A 16077-nucleotide genomic window follows, 5' to 3' on the forward strand; every position below is an offset into this window, starting at 1 on the left:
ACAGGTTAACCATCTCAGTTTGGGGATGATAATCATTTTGTCATTTGTATATTTAACAGACTGAACATGGTGGGGGTACAAATATGACTTCTATTTCTTCTTTCTGTAAGATGCCAATCTCACCTTTTTGCATCAGCCTTTGGGGAATGGAGAAGAAAACATCCTCTTCTTATGTAGGAGAGGAAGAGGAAAGCCACGCAACTTCCTCCATAAACAGCAGCTTGAGGTAACAATAACTCCACAGACACCAAGAGTCTCTGCTTAGAGTGCATAGGGGTTCCATCTGAGAGGCTGAACCACTGGGGGAGATAGATAGATAGATAGATAGATAGATAGATAGATAGATAGATAGATAGATAGAATAGATAAACTGGAGTTTAACCTTATCGGTTGGAGTTATGAAGCAGTCCCTAATATTGTGGTCTTAGTGTCTGATGCTGGCACTCGAAGTGCACGGGGCAGGCAGTTAGGAAGGGAAGACAGGTGTAAAGTGGGGGAGAAGCTAAGACAAGCTGGTACAAGCTGGCCTCTGCCTTTGGTGATATGAGCGTCCACAGAAGCTGGCATCCTTCATCATGGACCTAAACACACAACTGGCCCAGGAGCTGGAGAAGTTGAGAGGAAGATCCAGGAAAAGGTGAAACAATTGCTGGCCTGGCTGCTGCCCTATGCAAGCCTGATGAGCCAGCAGCCAGCTAGCCACAACCTGTGTGACCTACGAAATGGCAGCTGCTTCACTGCTGCCCTCCAAATCCTGCCCAAGAATCTCTATTGGCTCGTCCTAATTGAAAGCATTCGGAGAAGGTAATTCTAAGATACAGTTCGTTCAGCCTGGTCAGGCTGATACATGACAAAGCCCCAGCACACAGACTGGAGGACAGTGGTGAGATCTGTCAGAGGCTGCTGGGGAGATGGTAACAGGAGCAGTTCTGCTCTCAAGCAGAGGCACCTGGAATGCATGTGTCTAATAACCTCTGGGTGGCTTTTTTTTTTTTTTAATTATTTTAGAGTTGGAGGTGAAACTGGTAATAGCTGTCTCTTATTTGGCTTTAGCTTTTTTTCCAAAACCTTTAGCCTTTCTTCCATAGAGAATCCTTTTATGTTATAGCTTCAGTCAAGGTACATCTGTTATCATTAGGTTATGGTTATAGATGTTTCATTCAATATTTCAACTTTCAACCAATTATTTTTTAATAGACTTTATTTTTCGTGAGTAGCTTTATGCTTACAGAAAGTTACACAAAAAGTAAAGAAAATTCCCATATACTTCCTGTCCCTCCACCCACATTTTCCCCTATTATTACCGTCTTGCAGGAGTGTGGTACCTTTGTCACAATTGATGACCAATAGTGAAACATTATTACTAACTAGAATCCATACTTTACATTAAGGCTCACTCTGTGTTGTATAGTTCTATGGCTTTTTATGAATTCATAATGTGATGTATCCACCATTACAGTATCACACAAAATAGTTTCACCTTTCCATCCCTTCCACCCCCCCCCCCCCATGATCCCCTGGCCACCACTGATCTTTTTAGTGGTCTCTATAGCTTGGCCTTTTCTAGAATGCCATATATTTGTGATCATAGAGTCCATTGCCTTTTCAGATTGTCTTCCAAAGTGGCTGTATCATTTTGCTTTCCCACCAGCAGTGAAGGAGAGTTACCGTTGTTCCACATCCTCAAGAGGATTTGGTGTCATTTTTTTTTATTTCAGACATTCTAATAGGTGTGTAGAGGTATCCCATTTTTGTTTTAATTTGCAATTACCTAATGATATGATGGTTAGCAAATTTTCATGTTTATTTGCCATCTGTACATCTTCTTCAGTGAGATATCTGTTCATAACTTTTGTCCATTTTTAAGAAGACTTTTTGTTTTCTTATGGTTGGGTTTTAAGAGTTCTTTGTCTATTTTAGATACAAGTCAATCATCAGGTATGTGTTTTGCAAATATTTCTGCCAGTCTGTGATTTGTCTTTTCATTCTCTTAACAGCCAGTCCTTTTTAAAGCCCCTTGAAAGGCTCATAGACCAATGGCAGACATGCTGTCTAATTGATTTTGTTTTTTAATAGCAAAACACCCCACAAAAGGCAGAAGGGTGACAATGTTTGAGCGAAATAGCACCTTTTGAGAATTAGGCACTCACAGTAGCAGCTGCTCGTTCTTCCAGGAAGCCCACCTGGATTACATCAGCCCCTGGCACCCTCTGCTGCTTCTCAGCCCTTATAAACACTTGAAGCTGGACTCAGCTTCTCCCCCAAATTTGCTATCTTAATGGTGATCCCATGGTCCCTTTGTCCCTGTGCCAGAGACTCACCCAACCCTTGGATTATCAGCATCTCCCCCAAAGTTGTCCCTTCTCTCACACCGGCATTTCAAGGTCGGCTCCATCTAATCCCCAGCCCAGACCTCTGGCTCTCACCCTGGATGCCCCGCCCTCTACAGCCAATCAATCTCCTGACCCACCCACTAAGTTGTCTCCTCTGTGCTCCACAGCCCTATATGGTCCACCATTGCCCTTGACCCCCATACCTCATCCTGCTCCACCCCCTTGCCTCAGTCCCCAGCTTTATTCTCATCCCACCTCCTCTCCCCTCATTTGTTTATTGAGTAACTACTTAGAGAGTTAGGTGAGTCACCACAGAGTGGTGACCTAGACAAGCATGTTCAGTGAAAGATCCATGAGAATGTTGCTATTTCTCAGGGCCCTGTCTGAGGCTGAGTGGGCTCTCCAGAACTCCAGGCCCAGTACCCAGTGCTTTCTGGGGCAGCCCGCAGACCTCTCACATTCCCTGTGTCCCAAACTGACCCACTCCTGCTGCTTATTTTCTACCATCCCTACCTGGTGACGGTGATGCGCGTCTAAGTCCCCCACTGAACCTGAGCTCCGTAGCATGGAGACTGGGGCTGTCTCATCCACCGCGGTGTTCCCGGGGCAGGGTCGGCTCGCGAATGTTATGGAATCGTAAAGACGAACGAAACCTGGAAGAATGCATGCCGGGGAGATATCAGGGTCATGCTATCGGCCCGCTATCCCTCACTCAGACCTGAAACACCCTGTTTCTGAAATCAAAGAGCAGTAAGTCTGGCATCTCCGTACCTGGCCTCCTAGGATGAAAGTCCCACTTTGTCAAGAAAATCAAGGGAGGCATTTGGGACCTTTTGCCTTTTAGGGGACACTTGGTGGTGAGTGGGAGGGCGCGGAAAGCGAACGGGCCCCACCGTTTCTCCACACCCCTATCATCTTCGCTCCAAGCGACCCAAGCCGAAGGAGCTGGAGGAACTGGACGGCTGCGCCGCGCTGAGGGAGCCGCTCAGCCCCAGTCCGCCGGGCAACCGACGGCGTCACTGCCGGCGCGCTCGTGACATCAGAGGCGGGCGCCATACTTGAAGAGGGAGCGGGAAGGCGCTACCGCGGCGCTGTCATGGAGGTAATGCAGGAAGCGCGGGAACTGGGTTGCTGGGCGACGGAAGAGATGGGGGCGCCCGTCGCAGCCCGAGCCCCGGAGTCGACGCTGCGCAGGTGAGGAGGGACGCTCTGAGAGTGAGCACTCCCAACCCTGGAGATAGTCTCTGGGGATGAGAGCCCCACCCCTTACTGAAGACCCGCCTTCCTCTCCCTCAGTGAGAATAACCCTTAAGGACGCCCCCCCACACACACCCAGGAGTATATTCAGGAAGAGGATCCTGGGTTCAGTGAAGAACCCCTGGCCATGACCCCCACACACACTCCCACCGCCTACCCCGTGAGACCACCCAGAGTGAGAGCAGAGGCACCAGTGAGGATCCTCCCAGAGTTAATGAAGCCCCCTTCCTGTGTGCAAGTAAGATCTTTGGAGTGAGACTGTCCATGCAACACGCTACCACCCACCCCCACCCCAACCAGTGAAGAGTCGCCAAAGACCATCCCATTGGAGACTGAATCTATAGGAGTGATGACCCACATCTGGTAATGAGAGCACTTCCTGGCAGTATACTCCCCACCACCTCCTCTGGAAGTGACTAGAGATAGCCCTCTCCCAGGAGAAAGTAATCGCCCCACCAGGAAATGAGAATAATCCCACACCCAGTGAAAAGTCCACGACTCAGACTGAGAACTCCCCAGGAGGGAATATCTCATCCCAAAAGTATGAACCCTCTTTCCCCCCAGAAGTGAGAATTCCCTTGTAAAGACTTTACCCACCACAACCACCCTGTGTGGTGCCCGAGGCATACCTTTACCTGCTCTCCCCACAGACTGTGTCTGGGCCAGGGGGCCGACATCTGGGCCTATGTCTTGCGGCACGTGCACAGCCAGAGGTGAGACTGGCCTCATGAGGGAGGCTGTGACAGGGGAGGGGACACAGGCAAGCCCCACAGTAACACCTCTTCCTTCTGCCTCTCCGCTGTAGGAGTGTCCAGAAGATCCGGGGAAACCTACTCTGGTAACTGGTTCTAAAAGCTGTTCCTTCCTATTTCCCCTAGTCCCATCCAGCTGTTTTTCACCCACAGCCTCACACCTCCTGTCTCCCCTGGAAGTCCTTGTCATCCCCTAACTCTGGCTTCATTTCCTCAGGTATGGCCACCAGGACAGTCCAGAGGTGAGAAGCATGTGTTATAAGATTTTCTTTCATCCAAAAAGAGGACTTGTAGATTTCTGCTCTAGGCCCAGCCTTGTGTTATGGGATGCTAGGGACACTGGATCACAAGACAGCCCTGATCCCCACACTCATGGGGCTTACAGTCCAAGGGAGAGAGGCATGAGCTGAATGTTTAGTGAACATGGATATGAGGCATCCAAGCTGATGAGGGGAGATGGGAGAAGGGACTGGTTTGGGAGATATACGGAGGCCAGTATAGGACCTATTGTGTGCAAGGGGCCCCAGTGACGTCTAGGGGAGGCTTCCAGAAGACCTCGGGACCCCTAAATGTTGGGCTCAGTGGGGAGGTGAGAACTGGGGAAGGGATGTGGTATCATCAGTGCAGAGACAGGAAACAGGGTAGGAGGATAGGGGACGCAATCCCAGGAGGAAGGAGGAGGCCAGATGGTACCCTGGTGTTCTTCTAGACCTAGAGATCAGACACAGAAACTGCTTACAATAAGCCCTCTGCCGCCTACCTGTGCAGACAAGGAGAACAATGCTCCACAAAGAGCAGTCAGGCCAGGCCAAGCCCCAGCCAGGCCATGCATCTGACTCTGCACCTGATCCCACCAGGCCCGTCGGAAGCTGGAGCTGGAAGCCACTGTTGCTCGCCTGCGGGCAGAGATCCAGGAGTTAGACCAGAGCCTGGAGCTGATGGAGCAAGAGACCGAGGCTCAGGGTGACCTATGGGGCTGGAAAGATAAGCAACAGAGTGGAGGTGGGGGAAATGCTGATAGCCACGTGTTTCTCCTACAGACATGGCCCTGGAGCAAGCCCTGCAGAGCATGCAAGACACCCAGCGTCGTGCTCTCCTCCTCCGGGCCCAAGCTGGGGCCATGCGAAGACAGCAGCGTGGGCTGCAAGATCCCGTGCAGCGGCTGCAGAATCAGCTGAGGCGTCTGCAGGACATAGAGAGGTGGGCCTCAGGTGCCCAGGGACCAGCCTTCACCAGGCGGGGCAGGCAGACATTTTCCTTAGAGACATCCGTTCTCTACCCTGACCCCTTCTTGGGTTCCAGAATTCTGAGCTCCACTCCTTAGGATTTAAAGTCCGTGAGGTCAGAAAGTTTTCTCATCTCAGCCACTTATATTTCTGGTGCTTAAAATGGTGCCAATGTATATCTAGGGAATGTTCTGGGGAAAGAACAGTAAATAAGGGGCAAGTCTCTGCCCTCATGGAGCTTATACTCTGATGCAGAGAAGCCAGATGATAAACTAGGAAGCAGACTCTATAATTGCAGGGAGAGAAAAGCGCTATGATAAAAAGGTGGTGTGATAGTAAGGGCGAGGGAGATGCTACTCCAGGAAAGATGGTCAGAGAAGGCCTTGCTGAGGAAGTAACATCTGAGTTGGGGGAGGAATCTCCATGGAGAGGGACAGCAAGAGCAGAGGTGCAGAGTTTGGCATATAGGAAGAACAGCCAGGAAGCCAGTTCAGCTTCAGTTACACAGGCAAAAGGGAGGGCACAAGGAGGTGAGGTCAGAGAGGTGGAGAGAGTGCCATGGAGACGTCGGAATTTTACTCAGAGACTGGCTTCATGCCTTAGCCTGGCCACTTACAGCTCTGTGACCTTGGACAAACTACTTAGCTTCTTTGTGCCTCGGTTTATAAGCTCTGTGGAATGCGGATAATATTAAACCTACTTTATGGGGTAGGTATGATAACTAAGTGAGTTAAATCATGCAGAGTGCTTAAAAGAGTTTCTAATACCCATTGTTACTGTTCTGAGTGTGATGGGAAAACATCACATTGTTTTCGAGGGTTTTGGGCAGCAAGGTGACATGATCTGTCTGAGGTTTTAACAGAATCATTGACTACTAGATGGAAAACAGACTGCAGAAGGCAAGAGCAGAGGCCAGTGAGGAAACTAATATAGCCAGGAAATGTCAGTGGCCTGATTTTAGAGGTGGCCCCTGAGATCCAGGCTCAGTGACTAGCCTTGTAGCAGGAGGAGACACAGTCATCTCTTCTAGTTCCCTTTTCCCAGGGACTCCTATCCCAACTCTACTTCTCTCTCCAGGAAGGCCAAAGTAGATATAACCTTTGGACCCTTGACATCATCAGCCCTGGGCCTGGGCCTGGAGCCTATGGTCTTGGTAAGAGTCCTGGGCCTTGGGGAAAGGAGTGGGGAGTCAGGTCAGGTGGACCCCTGGGTTCCCCTCATGCCCTATCCTCTTCTTCCCAGGGTGATGTCCGAACAGCCTGCACCCTCCGGACCCAGTTCTTACAGAAACTCCTAATTCCTCAGGCCAAGGGAGGCAACGTCCCGTGAGTGTCATCCAGGCTCCATAGAGCCTGCCAAGAACCTGGGCTTTTGGGGGGAAGTTACTTGTCTGTTAATTCCTCAGACACTCAGCCTCTGGACTGTGTCAGCCCCAGGCCTTGCCCTGACAGGGCTCCCAGGCTGGGACAAGGAAGAAACAAATCCATCACAGACAGTGGCAACCTGGATGGTTAGGGCTGTTGGGGGTGGGGAAGCCTGAGAGACTCCAGGGACCAAGAGGAGACTCCTTCCTCACCTGAGGAGTCAGGGAGGACAGGTTCTCTGGTGAGGAGGTTTAGCCAGGGTGAAAGGTTAAGACAGTATTCTAGATAAATAGCACATGTGAAAGGCTCTAAGGCCAGCTAGTTGGTATAAGCAGGGAACTCAAGTCTAGCAGGCATAGATGGACTTGGTTTCCTCATCCTTAAAATGGGGATAGTGATAGCCCCCCACCTTATAAGGTAGTGGTGATCAGTAGAGGGAGAGTTGATGTGTCTTGTAATATTCTCTGTCTCCTTCCACAACCCCACAGAACCCCTCGAGATGACCACTTTGGAGCTTCCTACCAGCAGTGGCTTACCTCAGTGGAGGTGAGGGGGGGGCCATACTTTCTGCCCCATGAACAAACCTCAGGGTGCCAGGACCTAACTCTTGATCCTACCTCATCACCATGGTTCCCGGCTCATAGCCCTGCCCCCATCTGGCCCTACTTCACCCTTCCCCCCACCAGACACTGCTGACAAACCACCCTCCCGGCCACATCCTGGCCTCCTTGGAGCACCTGGCTGCAGAGCGGGAGGCAGAGATTCGGTCCCTGTGCAGTTTGGATGGGCTCCGAGATATGGAGATCGCCAGGTGTGGAGAGGAGTGCTCCTAAGGGCGGGGCAGGGTGGGTGGATGGGTAAGCGGGAACAGACTCAGGACCAGGCACCTGCTGATGGGGGTGGAACTGAAACCCAGTGACCAGTCTGGCAGGTGGGCTGACATTGGCCACCCCCAAGAGCCCAGGCAAGGGGGAGGGCTCCTCCGTCAGCGGTTTTACCCCACTCCCAGGTCCCAGGCACCAGACCAGTCAGACTCCAGCCAGGCCCTGCCGTCCATGGTGCATCTCATGCAGGTGACCCCCGGGCATCCTTCCCAGGGCTCCATCCCCTTCCCATCCCAAGGCCCCCTTGGTCCCTTCACCCCCAGGGATCATGCCCACCCTGACTTTGTACCCCTGCCCCAGGAGGGCTGGCGGGCCGTGGGTGTGCTGGTTGCCCAGCGGGGCCCCCTTCTGAAGGAGCGTCAAATCCTCACCCGGCGCCTCCAAGGCCTGATGGAGGAGGTGGAGAGATGTGCCCTGGGATCCAGTGAGAGGTGAGGGGGCTCCCTCAGCAGAGGCCTCTAGGCCATCTCTTTCCCAGAGGTCTCAGAATACTAGACTTTTTCTGCCCCTGTGGCTCCCAGCTCTGCCTCCCTGCTCTCCTGGTTTGTCTCCCTGTGTTTGTGGCTCCTTGTGCATCCTTACAGATCTGATCTCCCTCCTCCGCTAGGAGTCTTAGTCGTCTTCCTCTCCCTGGCTCTTCTCTGCTGTGTCTCAGGCAGGCTCTGATGCTAGGGCTCCGGGGCCGTGGCCTGTGGGCAGAGCTCAAGGCCCTGCGTGCCCAGAGCCAGGAGCTGGAGGAGGTGGCTGGGCGGCGGCAGCTTCTGCTGCAGGAGCTTCAGGCCAAACAGCAGCGGATCCTGCACTGGCGCCAGCTGGTGGTGAGAGGCCGGCCTTGGGGGAAGTGGCAGTGCCCAATGGAGGGCCAGAGAGGCTGGGAGCCTTAGGATCCAAAACTGGGCCTCTGGTGGTGGGGAGAGGCCCAGGGTGATTGTCCCAAGAGGAAGCAGGACCTGTGCAAAGGGGATGGCAGGGCCAGAGGCTGGGAGGTGGAAAGTGAAAGCAGCCCATCTTGGTGGCCTCGTGGTTGCCCAGGAGGAGACACAGGAACAGGTCCGCCTGCTCATCAAGGGCAACTCAGCCAGCAAGACGCGTCTGTGCCGGAGCCCTGCAGAGGTGAGGTGGGAGTTGGGGAAAGGTCTGGGTAGGGCTGGGGCTCGTAGAGATGGGGCCCAGTGACTCCAGGCTGCTTCTCCCATCCCTTTCCTTCCCCACAGGTGCTGGCTCTGGTTCAGCGAAAAGTGGTCCCCACATCTGAGGCGGTGGCACCACAGAGCCAGGAGCTGCTTCACTGTCTGGAGGAGGAAGCCCGGCATCTACCCTACCTTCTGTTGGGCACCCTGCTTCGGCACAGCCCTGGAGGGTAAGACTGGGGCCACCCCCCAAGTCCCCTCCCATGGGTCACTATCACTCCCTGATTCCACGCCAAAAATATAATGGCAGGCCTCCAGTGTTCCCAAGCTGCCAGACCTCATCCTCAAGTCTCAGTCCCACCCTGGAATCCTAGTCCCCAGATCCACCTCCAAGTTCCTGGGCCTCCTGAAGCCACCTCTCAGTCCCCAGAACCTCTGGAATTCAAGCTTCCCTCTGAGTACCCCACCCAACCTGGACTTTCCCCCCAGATTGCAGCCCCTGCCCACAGTCCTGCCATCCATCCACCAGCTGCATCCTGCGTCCCCGAGGGGCTCCGGCCTCATAGTGCTGAGCCACACGCTGGGGCTGCCTGCAGGGAAGGTGAGTGCCTGTCCCCTAGGACCTGTCTTCCCATCCTCCTGCCCGAGTGACTGTTCTTCCCCCTCCCTCCAGGCTCCGGAACTGCTCCTCCCAAAGGCCGCCTCTCTTCGCCAGGACCTTCTGTTCCTCCAGGACCAGCGGAGTCTCCGGTGCTGGGATCTGCTTCACATGAAGACCAGCCTGCCACCAGGACCATCCACCCAGGGTAAGGCCTGCCCTGCCTTCACAACCAGCATCCCTGCCCATTCCCAGGGCCGCCAGCCTCCAGAAGAAATCCCAGACACCCATTACTGACACAGTGCCTGCTGTGCACTGAGTGCTTTAAGCATGTTCACTGGTTTCATCTGCACAGCAGATGAATTTAAATCCAGGCAGTCTGACACGTGTCTGTACTCCTAACTAGGTGATCCTGCCCATCAAATTGCCAAGTACTCACGTATCGCCATTCGATAGGATATGTGAATAGTTAAAAGCTAGGCTGTGGAGTTAAACTCCTCTCAGCCCTACCTCTTCCCTGCTGTGCGATCTCCCAGTGCCTCAGTTTCCTCCTCAGTGGAGTAAGCATAATGATAGTACCTTACAAAGTTGCTGGGAAGACTCAGTCCGGTTATCCAAACAGGGCACTGAACAATACACAGCACTCAGTAAGCAGTATGTGCCTCTGGTGTGATTGTGATCATTTCGTCTGCACATGTGCAGTCTCTTTCAGTCCTTATGATGAGGGTAGGGTGTTTTGTTTTGGGGAGGTTTTTTGAGACAGGGAGGAGGGGGTAGGGGCAAAAAGAGAGGGGAGAGAAAGAATCTTAAGCAGGCTCCATGCCCAGTACAGAGGCTGATGTGGGGCTCAATCTTAACAACCCTGAGATCACACCCTGAGCTAAAATCAAGAGTCAGATGCTTAACCGACTGTGCCACCCAGGCGTCCTGAGGGTAAGGATTATTAAGACCCAAGTTACAAATGAAGAAACTGGAACTCAGAAAAGTTGTTCATTGCTAGATTCCCTCAGGAAGCACTTGCTAGGTACCTGCCAGCTACTGGCCCTGAGAGCTCAATGGGGAGAGAGGCCAGAGATGCCCATTCCCAGGGATCCCAGTGGTAGAAGCAGAGAGCACAGAATCAAAGGATAAATAGGTAGAAGAGGTGTATTAATGAGAAATGACTTGGGTGCCATCAGCAAAGCAGGAAGAGACCGTTTTCAGACCTTTGAGTTTGGGGCTCCTGCCTACCCCTCTCCAGTGAGCAGGAGCTATGTGTGGGAACAGCCCAAGACACGGCACAGCATCATCCTGCCTCATGGACATCTTGGGCTTTGGCATGTCTGTAACAGAACATAGTTCTCTCTGTGCTGAAAAGCAGTTTTGTTTTTCTTCTGCCTTGTTTCCTTCCCTCAGTAAATGATCCTACTCTCCTTACTGAGGCTAGCCACCCAGGAGTCATCCTTAATTCCTCCCAGCACCCTAACCACCCCCCCCACCTTCAACCTGTCAACAAGCCTTGTAAGTCCCACTCCAGCATGCCCCAGTCTGCCCCTTGCCCCACTTTTACACCTGACCACAGGAGTGGCTGAAGAAAGGGCAAGTGTCACGCCTGAGGTCAGAGGCAAGGATGGAGTGGAGCCAGGATTCAGGCCCAGGGGCCCTGACTGCACTGCTGATCTGTACCTGCTCTGAGATGGACCTCTTTTGGACCTATGGAGAGGGACTGGACCCAGTCACGTCTCCAGGGGGAAACACTGCTGGAGTGAAGGGCTGTAGCAGTCTGAGGAGGAAGCCTTGGGGTGGGGAACACTGGGAAGGGATTCCAGGAAGAAAGGTGGTGTCTCGAGTGGACCCAGAGGAACAGGCGAGGTTTTGGTACTAAGCAGAGGCCACCTAGTGCAAACCTTCAAGTACTAGGCTGGGGAGCTCAGACTCTGTCTCGGGGGTACTGGCGAGCCTTGGAGAGTTCCACACAGGAGAGGGAAAGGATCAGGTTTATGCTTTAGGAAGATCACTCTGTCTGCTGTATAGAGGATGAACCAAAGTGGGAGGCTGAGGCTTGGAGCCTAGGAAGGAGGTTGGGGGGTAAATAGGGAAGGAGGGAAGAAGGTGAGGGATGGGCCAAGGAGATTGATGGTCTGTCGAGGAGGGAGGACGGTATCCAAGATGAGGCCTGGAGGATGGTGGGCTTGCCCCTGAGATGAGGACTGGGAGGAGGGAGAGGTTTGGGAGAGATGCTGAGGTCATGACTAGGTGACTGGAGACTTGGGAACCCATTGACTGTGAGGCACCAGGGAGCCAGAGGACTCAACACTGCCTCCCGGGTTTCTCACCTGCAGAGCTGCTGCAGATCTGGGCATCCCAAGAAAAGGAGCAGAAAGACAATCTGGGGCAGGCTCTGAAGCAGCTGGAGAACCTGCTGAAACAAGCGCTGGAGCGAATCCCCAAGCTACAGGGGGTTGTGGAGGACTGGTGAGAGGGGCATATGATGGTGGGGTAAGGTGCTGAGCTGGGGGAACGGGCAGAACTCGGCGGGGTGGGGGGGCTCATGACAAGCAGGCCATGGTGTTGGGGAGGAGGTCGAGTGTCTAGAGGCCCAGGCCTTCCTGTGATGCTATCCCCTTCCCCAAGGTGGGAGCAGCCAGGCCAAGCTGCCCTGTCCGAGGAGTTCTGCCAGGGCCTGTCCCTGCCCCAGTGGCGGCTACGCTGGGTCCAGGCCCAAGGCGCCCTGCAGCAGCTGTGCGGATGAACAGGGGCCTCAAACAGAAGTCAAGAGCTTCATATTCACCCCTCCATGAGACCTTTGGAAGAGAGCATCGCCTGAATGTGTCAACCATTGTCTCTACCCACACTTGCTGTCCCCCTCATAGGCGTTTCTGTTCCTCTCAACTGCCTTGGACCTGTCCTTTCATCCCATCAAAGACAAGAGAATGGGGTACTCTGGACCCCACCCTAGGTCCCTCTAAAACTCCCCTCATCACTCTCACCCTCAGCAAAAAGTCATTGAGCACTTTCTCTAAACACTGAGGATCTGGCACGGAACAAAATGGACAAAAGTCCCAGCTTTCAGGAAGTTGTTCTAGGATGGGGAAGCAGACCCCTGACAAGTGAGCAAAATATGTAGTATGTTGGAAGATAACGGCTCTGGAGAAAAAATAAAGCAGGCTGTAGGAGATGCGACTTTAGATAGAAGGCTGCACACACTCTGTAAAGGTAATGAGAGGGATGCACGTGGGCATCTGAGGAGGGCTTGTGGGAGGCTGGGGTGGGAAGGAGGCAAGACCGAGAGCAGTGGCCCTGAGCTCAAAATGCTGGTGTGAGGGTTGAGGAGGTGGGGGCGTTTGGGGTGGGGGATGTGATTTGTCTTCTAATTTTTATGTAGTTTTCTTTTTTACATTTAAACCTCTGAAGTCATTTGGAATTTATCCAAATGGATCCAATTTTGTCTTATTTTACATATATCACAGTAGCACTTCTTGAAATTCTCAGAGCAGTGGTTGCCTCTGAAGGAGAGGTGGGTAGCGGAGATCAGCCAAGGGAGGTGACAGGGAAACTTTCTAGAGTTGGAAATAGATTACATGTTGAAGGTAGTAGGGGTAGGTGTCAGAACTCATCTAGCTATACTCTTTAGGTCTGTGCATTTCACCATGAATTACTCTTCAACTTACAAAGTAAAACTTTACCCACCTATATAAAGTAAAACTTCAGGTGATTTGAGATGCCTCCTCTTCATACGCTAAATGTCCATGATTAATCAGGCTGTATCTGGATTCTCTCCAAGTCTTTTGTCTTTCTGACTCTCATATGCCATCCCCGCAGTGTTCTAATAATAAAGGTTTTGTCTTGTTTTAGTATCTGAAATGGCTAGTTGCTGTCTTGCTCTAATTTTTCAAGGTTTCCCTGTCTCTTCTTGCTAATTTTTTCTCCCAAATGAAATGAACTTTATACTCAACCTGCCTGGTTCCAGAAAAAATACAAACACAGATGGGAGTTTTACTGGGGTTGCAATAAGTTTACAAATGAGGGAGATTTGACGTCTTTGTGTCTTTACCATATTTCCTTTCCTATGTGCCACCGTAGTGTTCCCCTCCTCCCTTCATCTTGGCTCCTAGCCAAGACTGAACATGGAGGTTCTTGCCCCACCCTGCTTAATTATTCTCCATAGTACATCTTCTAACATAGTTTGTATTCTACTTTATTTATCCTTTGTTGTCCTCCAAACAGAATGTGAGCTCCATGAAGGTGAAGTGCTCTATAAACCAGAAGTTGGGCAAACTTTCCTAAATATGATTCAAAATCCAGATGCAATAGGGGAATGATTGATGAAAACATAAAAACAAACTTTTGCAGGGTGCCTGGGTGGCTCAGTCAGTTGAGCGGCTGACTCTTGGTTTCCACTCAGGTCATAATCTCAGGGTCATAGGATCGATCCCCGAGTCAGGCTCCTGCTCAGCACAGTCTGTTGGGGATTCTCTTTCTCCCTCTCCCTCTGCCCCTTCCCCTGCTCGCACACACTCTAAAGAAATAAATGAATAAATAAATAAATAAATAATTTTTTAAGAACTTTTGCATGGCAAAAAAGCAAAATAAAAAGAAATGATAAATTGGGGGGGATTTGCAATTTATACCATAAAGGGGGGTGTGTTCGTGCACACACGTGTCTATGTCAAAGTAGAAAAGAAAAATTCCAAGTCCATAGAAAAGTTGGCAAAGTAAATGGACAATTCTCAGAAAATATGCTCCAATTCAAATAATAAGAGAAAAGCAAATTAAAACCCTACTTTGATACATTTTCCACCTATCAGACTGCAAAAAAGGAAACCCAAAATCTTGGAAGCTCACTGCCGACAAGGCTGTGGGAAAACAACACTCAATCCATCAGTGGACATGCAAAGTGGGACACCTATAGGATAATCTCCAGCAAAACTACATATGCATTTACTGTTTGCCTAAACAATACCACTTTTGGATTCTACCCCAAAAACATACTGGGTGAAATACAAGTTGGGAGACCTTGTACAAAACAACTAGACTGTATTCTTCAGAAAGTCAATGGGGCTCAAGTGGGGACTACTTTAGATTAAAAGAGATGTGACAACCAAATGCAAGGTGGGTCTTGATTGAACCATGGAATTTTTTTTAAGTAAAAGTACATTTTGGGGACAACGAAATTTGCAAATTGGGAGTGGAAAACTTGTATGTTAGAGAATATTACTGTGTCTTTGTTAAAAGTCTTGCTGGGGGGGGCGCCTGGGTGGCTCAGTCGTTAAGCGTCTGCCTTCCACTCAAGGCATGATCCCAGCATTCTGGGATCGAGCCCTGCATCGGACTCGTCCACTGGGAGCCTGCATCTTCCTCTCCCACTCCCCCTGCTTGTGTTCCCTCTCTCACTGGCTGTCTCTCTCTCTGTGTCAAATAAATAAAATCTTTAAAAAAAAAAAAGGTCTTGCTGGGATAATGGCATTGTGTTTAGGTGGGAGACTATTCTTAGAGGATGCATGTTGAAGTATTAAGGATAATGTCTGCAACTTTGAGACAGTTGAGAAGAGAATAAGGTAAAAGGGATAGCGATGGAAGCCAAACATCCATGAATATACACTCTTTCATACTTTGCACTGTGGAAACATCTAATTTTTCATAATTAAAAAAGAGAAAAAAACTCTTAAAAATTGAAAACAAACAAATGAACCTAATTACATCAGGTTGGTAGCACATTGATTTAGATAAGAATTATTCCAGGTTAGGTTAAAATAGTACTTTCTGGGTGCCTAGGGTGCCTAACAAAAGTAGTATTGAATTATAACCCAAAGTATAAAATATCCATGAATCCATACTGATAAAAATGATGTAATAAAAGAACAGACATATCCTCTGTGCAGAAGAATTACATATAATTTATGTAAATACTCCATTCTCGAGGAGGTGGAATTTAACTCTCCAGACCTCTTAAGTGTGGGCTGCGCATAGTGACTTCCTTCCAAAGCACATGGAAAGGAAGTAAAAAGAAAAGTAACTTTGTAGTGGAGAAACCTGACAAAGGCTACCTTAGCCAGGAGATCAAAGTTAACACCAACAGTGGTAAGTCACGTTGATAGTATGTACCCTTGATATGACATAATGAGAATTGCACTTTACCTCTGAGGTCTCCCCCCAACCCCCTCCCCCAAAACCCCCCACAAAACATCAGATCCCAAATGAAGAACATTCTACAAGATACCTGACCAGTACTCCTGAAAACTATCAAACTCATGAAAAGCAAGGTAAATGTGAGAAAGTGTCACTGGCAAGAAGAGCTTAAAGAAGCAAGACAACTAAATGCAATGTGTTCTGGATGGAATGCTCAAACATAAGAGATTAGACACCAAGAAAATCTGAATAAAGTATGGACTCTAGTTAATAATAATGTTTTGTTAAAAAAGCGACCTATTTTCTTATCACATCTGTAGCACAGAAGCAAATAAAAACCAGTGGTTTTTAAAATGTTTTATTTATTTATTTATTTATTTATTTATTTATTTATTTATTTGAGAGAGAGCAAGTGAGCACAAGCA

General features: G+C 50.3%; 2 protein-coding genes across 3 annotated transcripts in view; one reads left to right on the forward strand and one right to left on the reverse strand.

Moving 5' to 3' along the window:
- Positions 1–3244, reverse strand: part of ATP4A (ATPase H+/K+ transporting subunit alpha) — a 77005-nt gene extending 73761 nt beyond the window's left edge. Inside the window, exons 1-3 of one of the 2 annotated variants that reach the window (XM_087870692.1) lie at positions 3105–3244; positions 2847–2986; positions 124–299 (exon numbers count right to left, since the gene is read on the reverse strand). The gene's annotated coding sequence lies outside the window, so the exon portion shown is untranslated. The remainder of the gene's footprint in view (positions 1–123; positions 300–2846; positions 2987–3104) is intronic. The other variant, XM_045799918.2, reaches the window with a different exon arrangement.
- Positions 3245–3362: 118 nt separating this feature from the next.
- HAUS5 (HAUS augmin like complex subunit 5) lies at positions 3363–13389 on the forward strand. Its single transcript, XM_045799919.2, has 19 exons — positions 3363–3527; positions 4241–4303; positions 4396–4428; positions 4560–4584; positions 5200–5305; positions 5383–5542; positions 6646–6721; positions 6811–6893; positions 7421–7478; positions 7619–7743; positions 7942–8005; positions 8117–8247; positions 8472–8634; positions 8849–8929; positions 9031–9176; positions 9436–9547; positions 9620–9752; positions 11866–11998; positions 12158–13389. The coding sequence occupies exons 1-19, from the start codon at positions 3430–3432 to the stop codon at positions 12273–12275; spliced, it is 1908 nt and encodes a 635-aa protein (XP_045655875.2). The 5' UTR covers positions 3363–3429; the 3' UTR covers positions 12276–13389.
- The last annotated feature ends 2688 nt before the right edge of the window (positions 13390–16077 follow it).

The sequence above is a fragment of the Ursus americanus genome, chromosome 21, assembly GCF_024610735.1.
Source record: "Ursus americanus isolate L20-20 chromosome 21, mUrsAme1.1.p, whole genome shotgun sequence".
In the NCBI taxonomy this organism is placed as follows: domain Eukaryota; kingdom Metazoa; phylum Chordata; class Mammalia; order Carnivora; family Ursidae; genus Ursus; species Ursus americanus.

Coding starts and splice junctions, on each gene's coding strand:
- HAUS5 (XM_045799919.2), top strand. CDS start 3,430: ATGGAGGTAATGCAGGAAGCGCGGGAACTGGGTTGCTGGGCGACGGAA. Junction 6,894..7,420: donor GCCAAGGGAGGCAACGTCCC/GTGAGTGTCATC, acceptor ACAACCCCACAG/AACCCCTCGAGATGACCACT. Junction 8,248..8,471: donor GCCCTGGGATCCAGTGAGAG/GTGAGGGGGCTC, acceptor GCTGTGTCTCAG/GCAGGCTCTGATGCTAGGGC.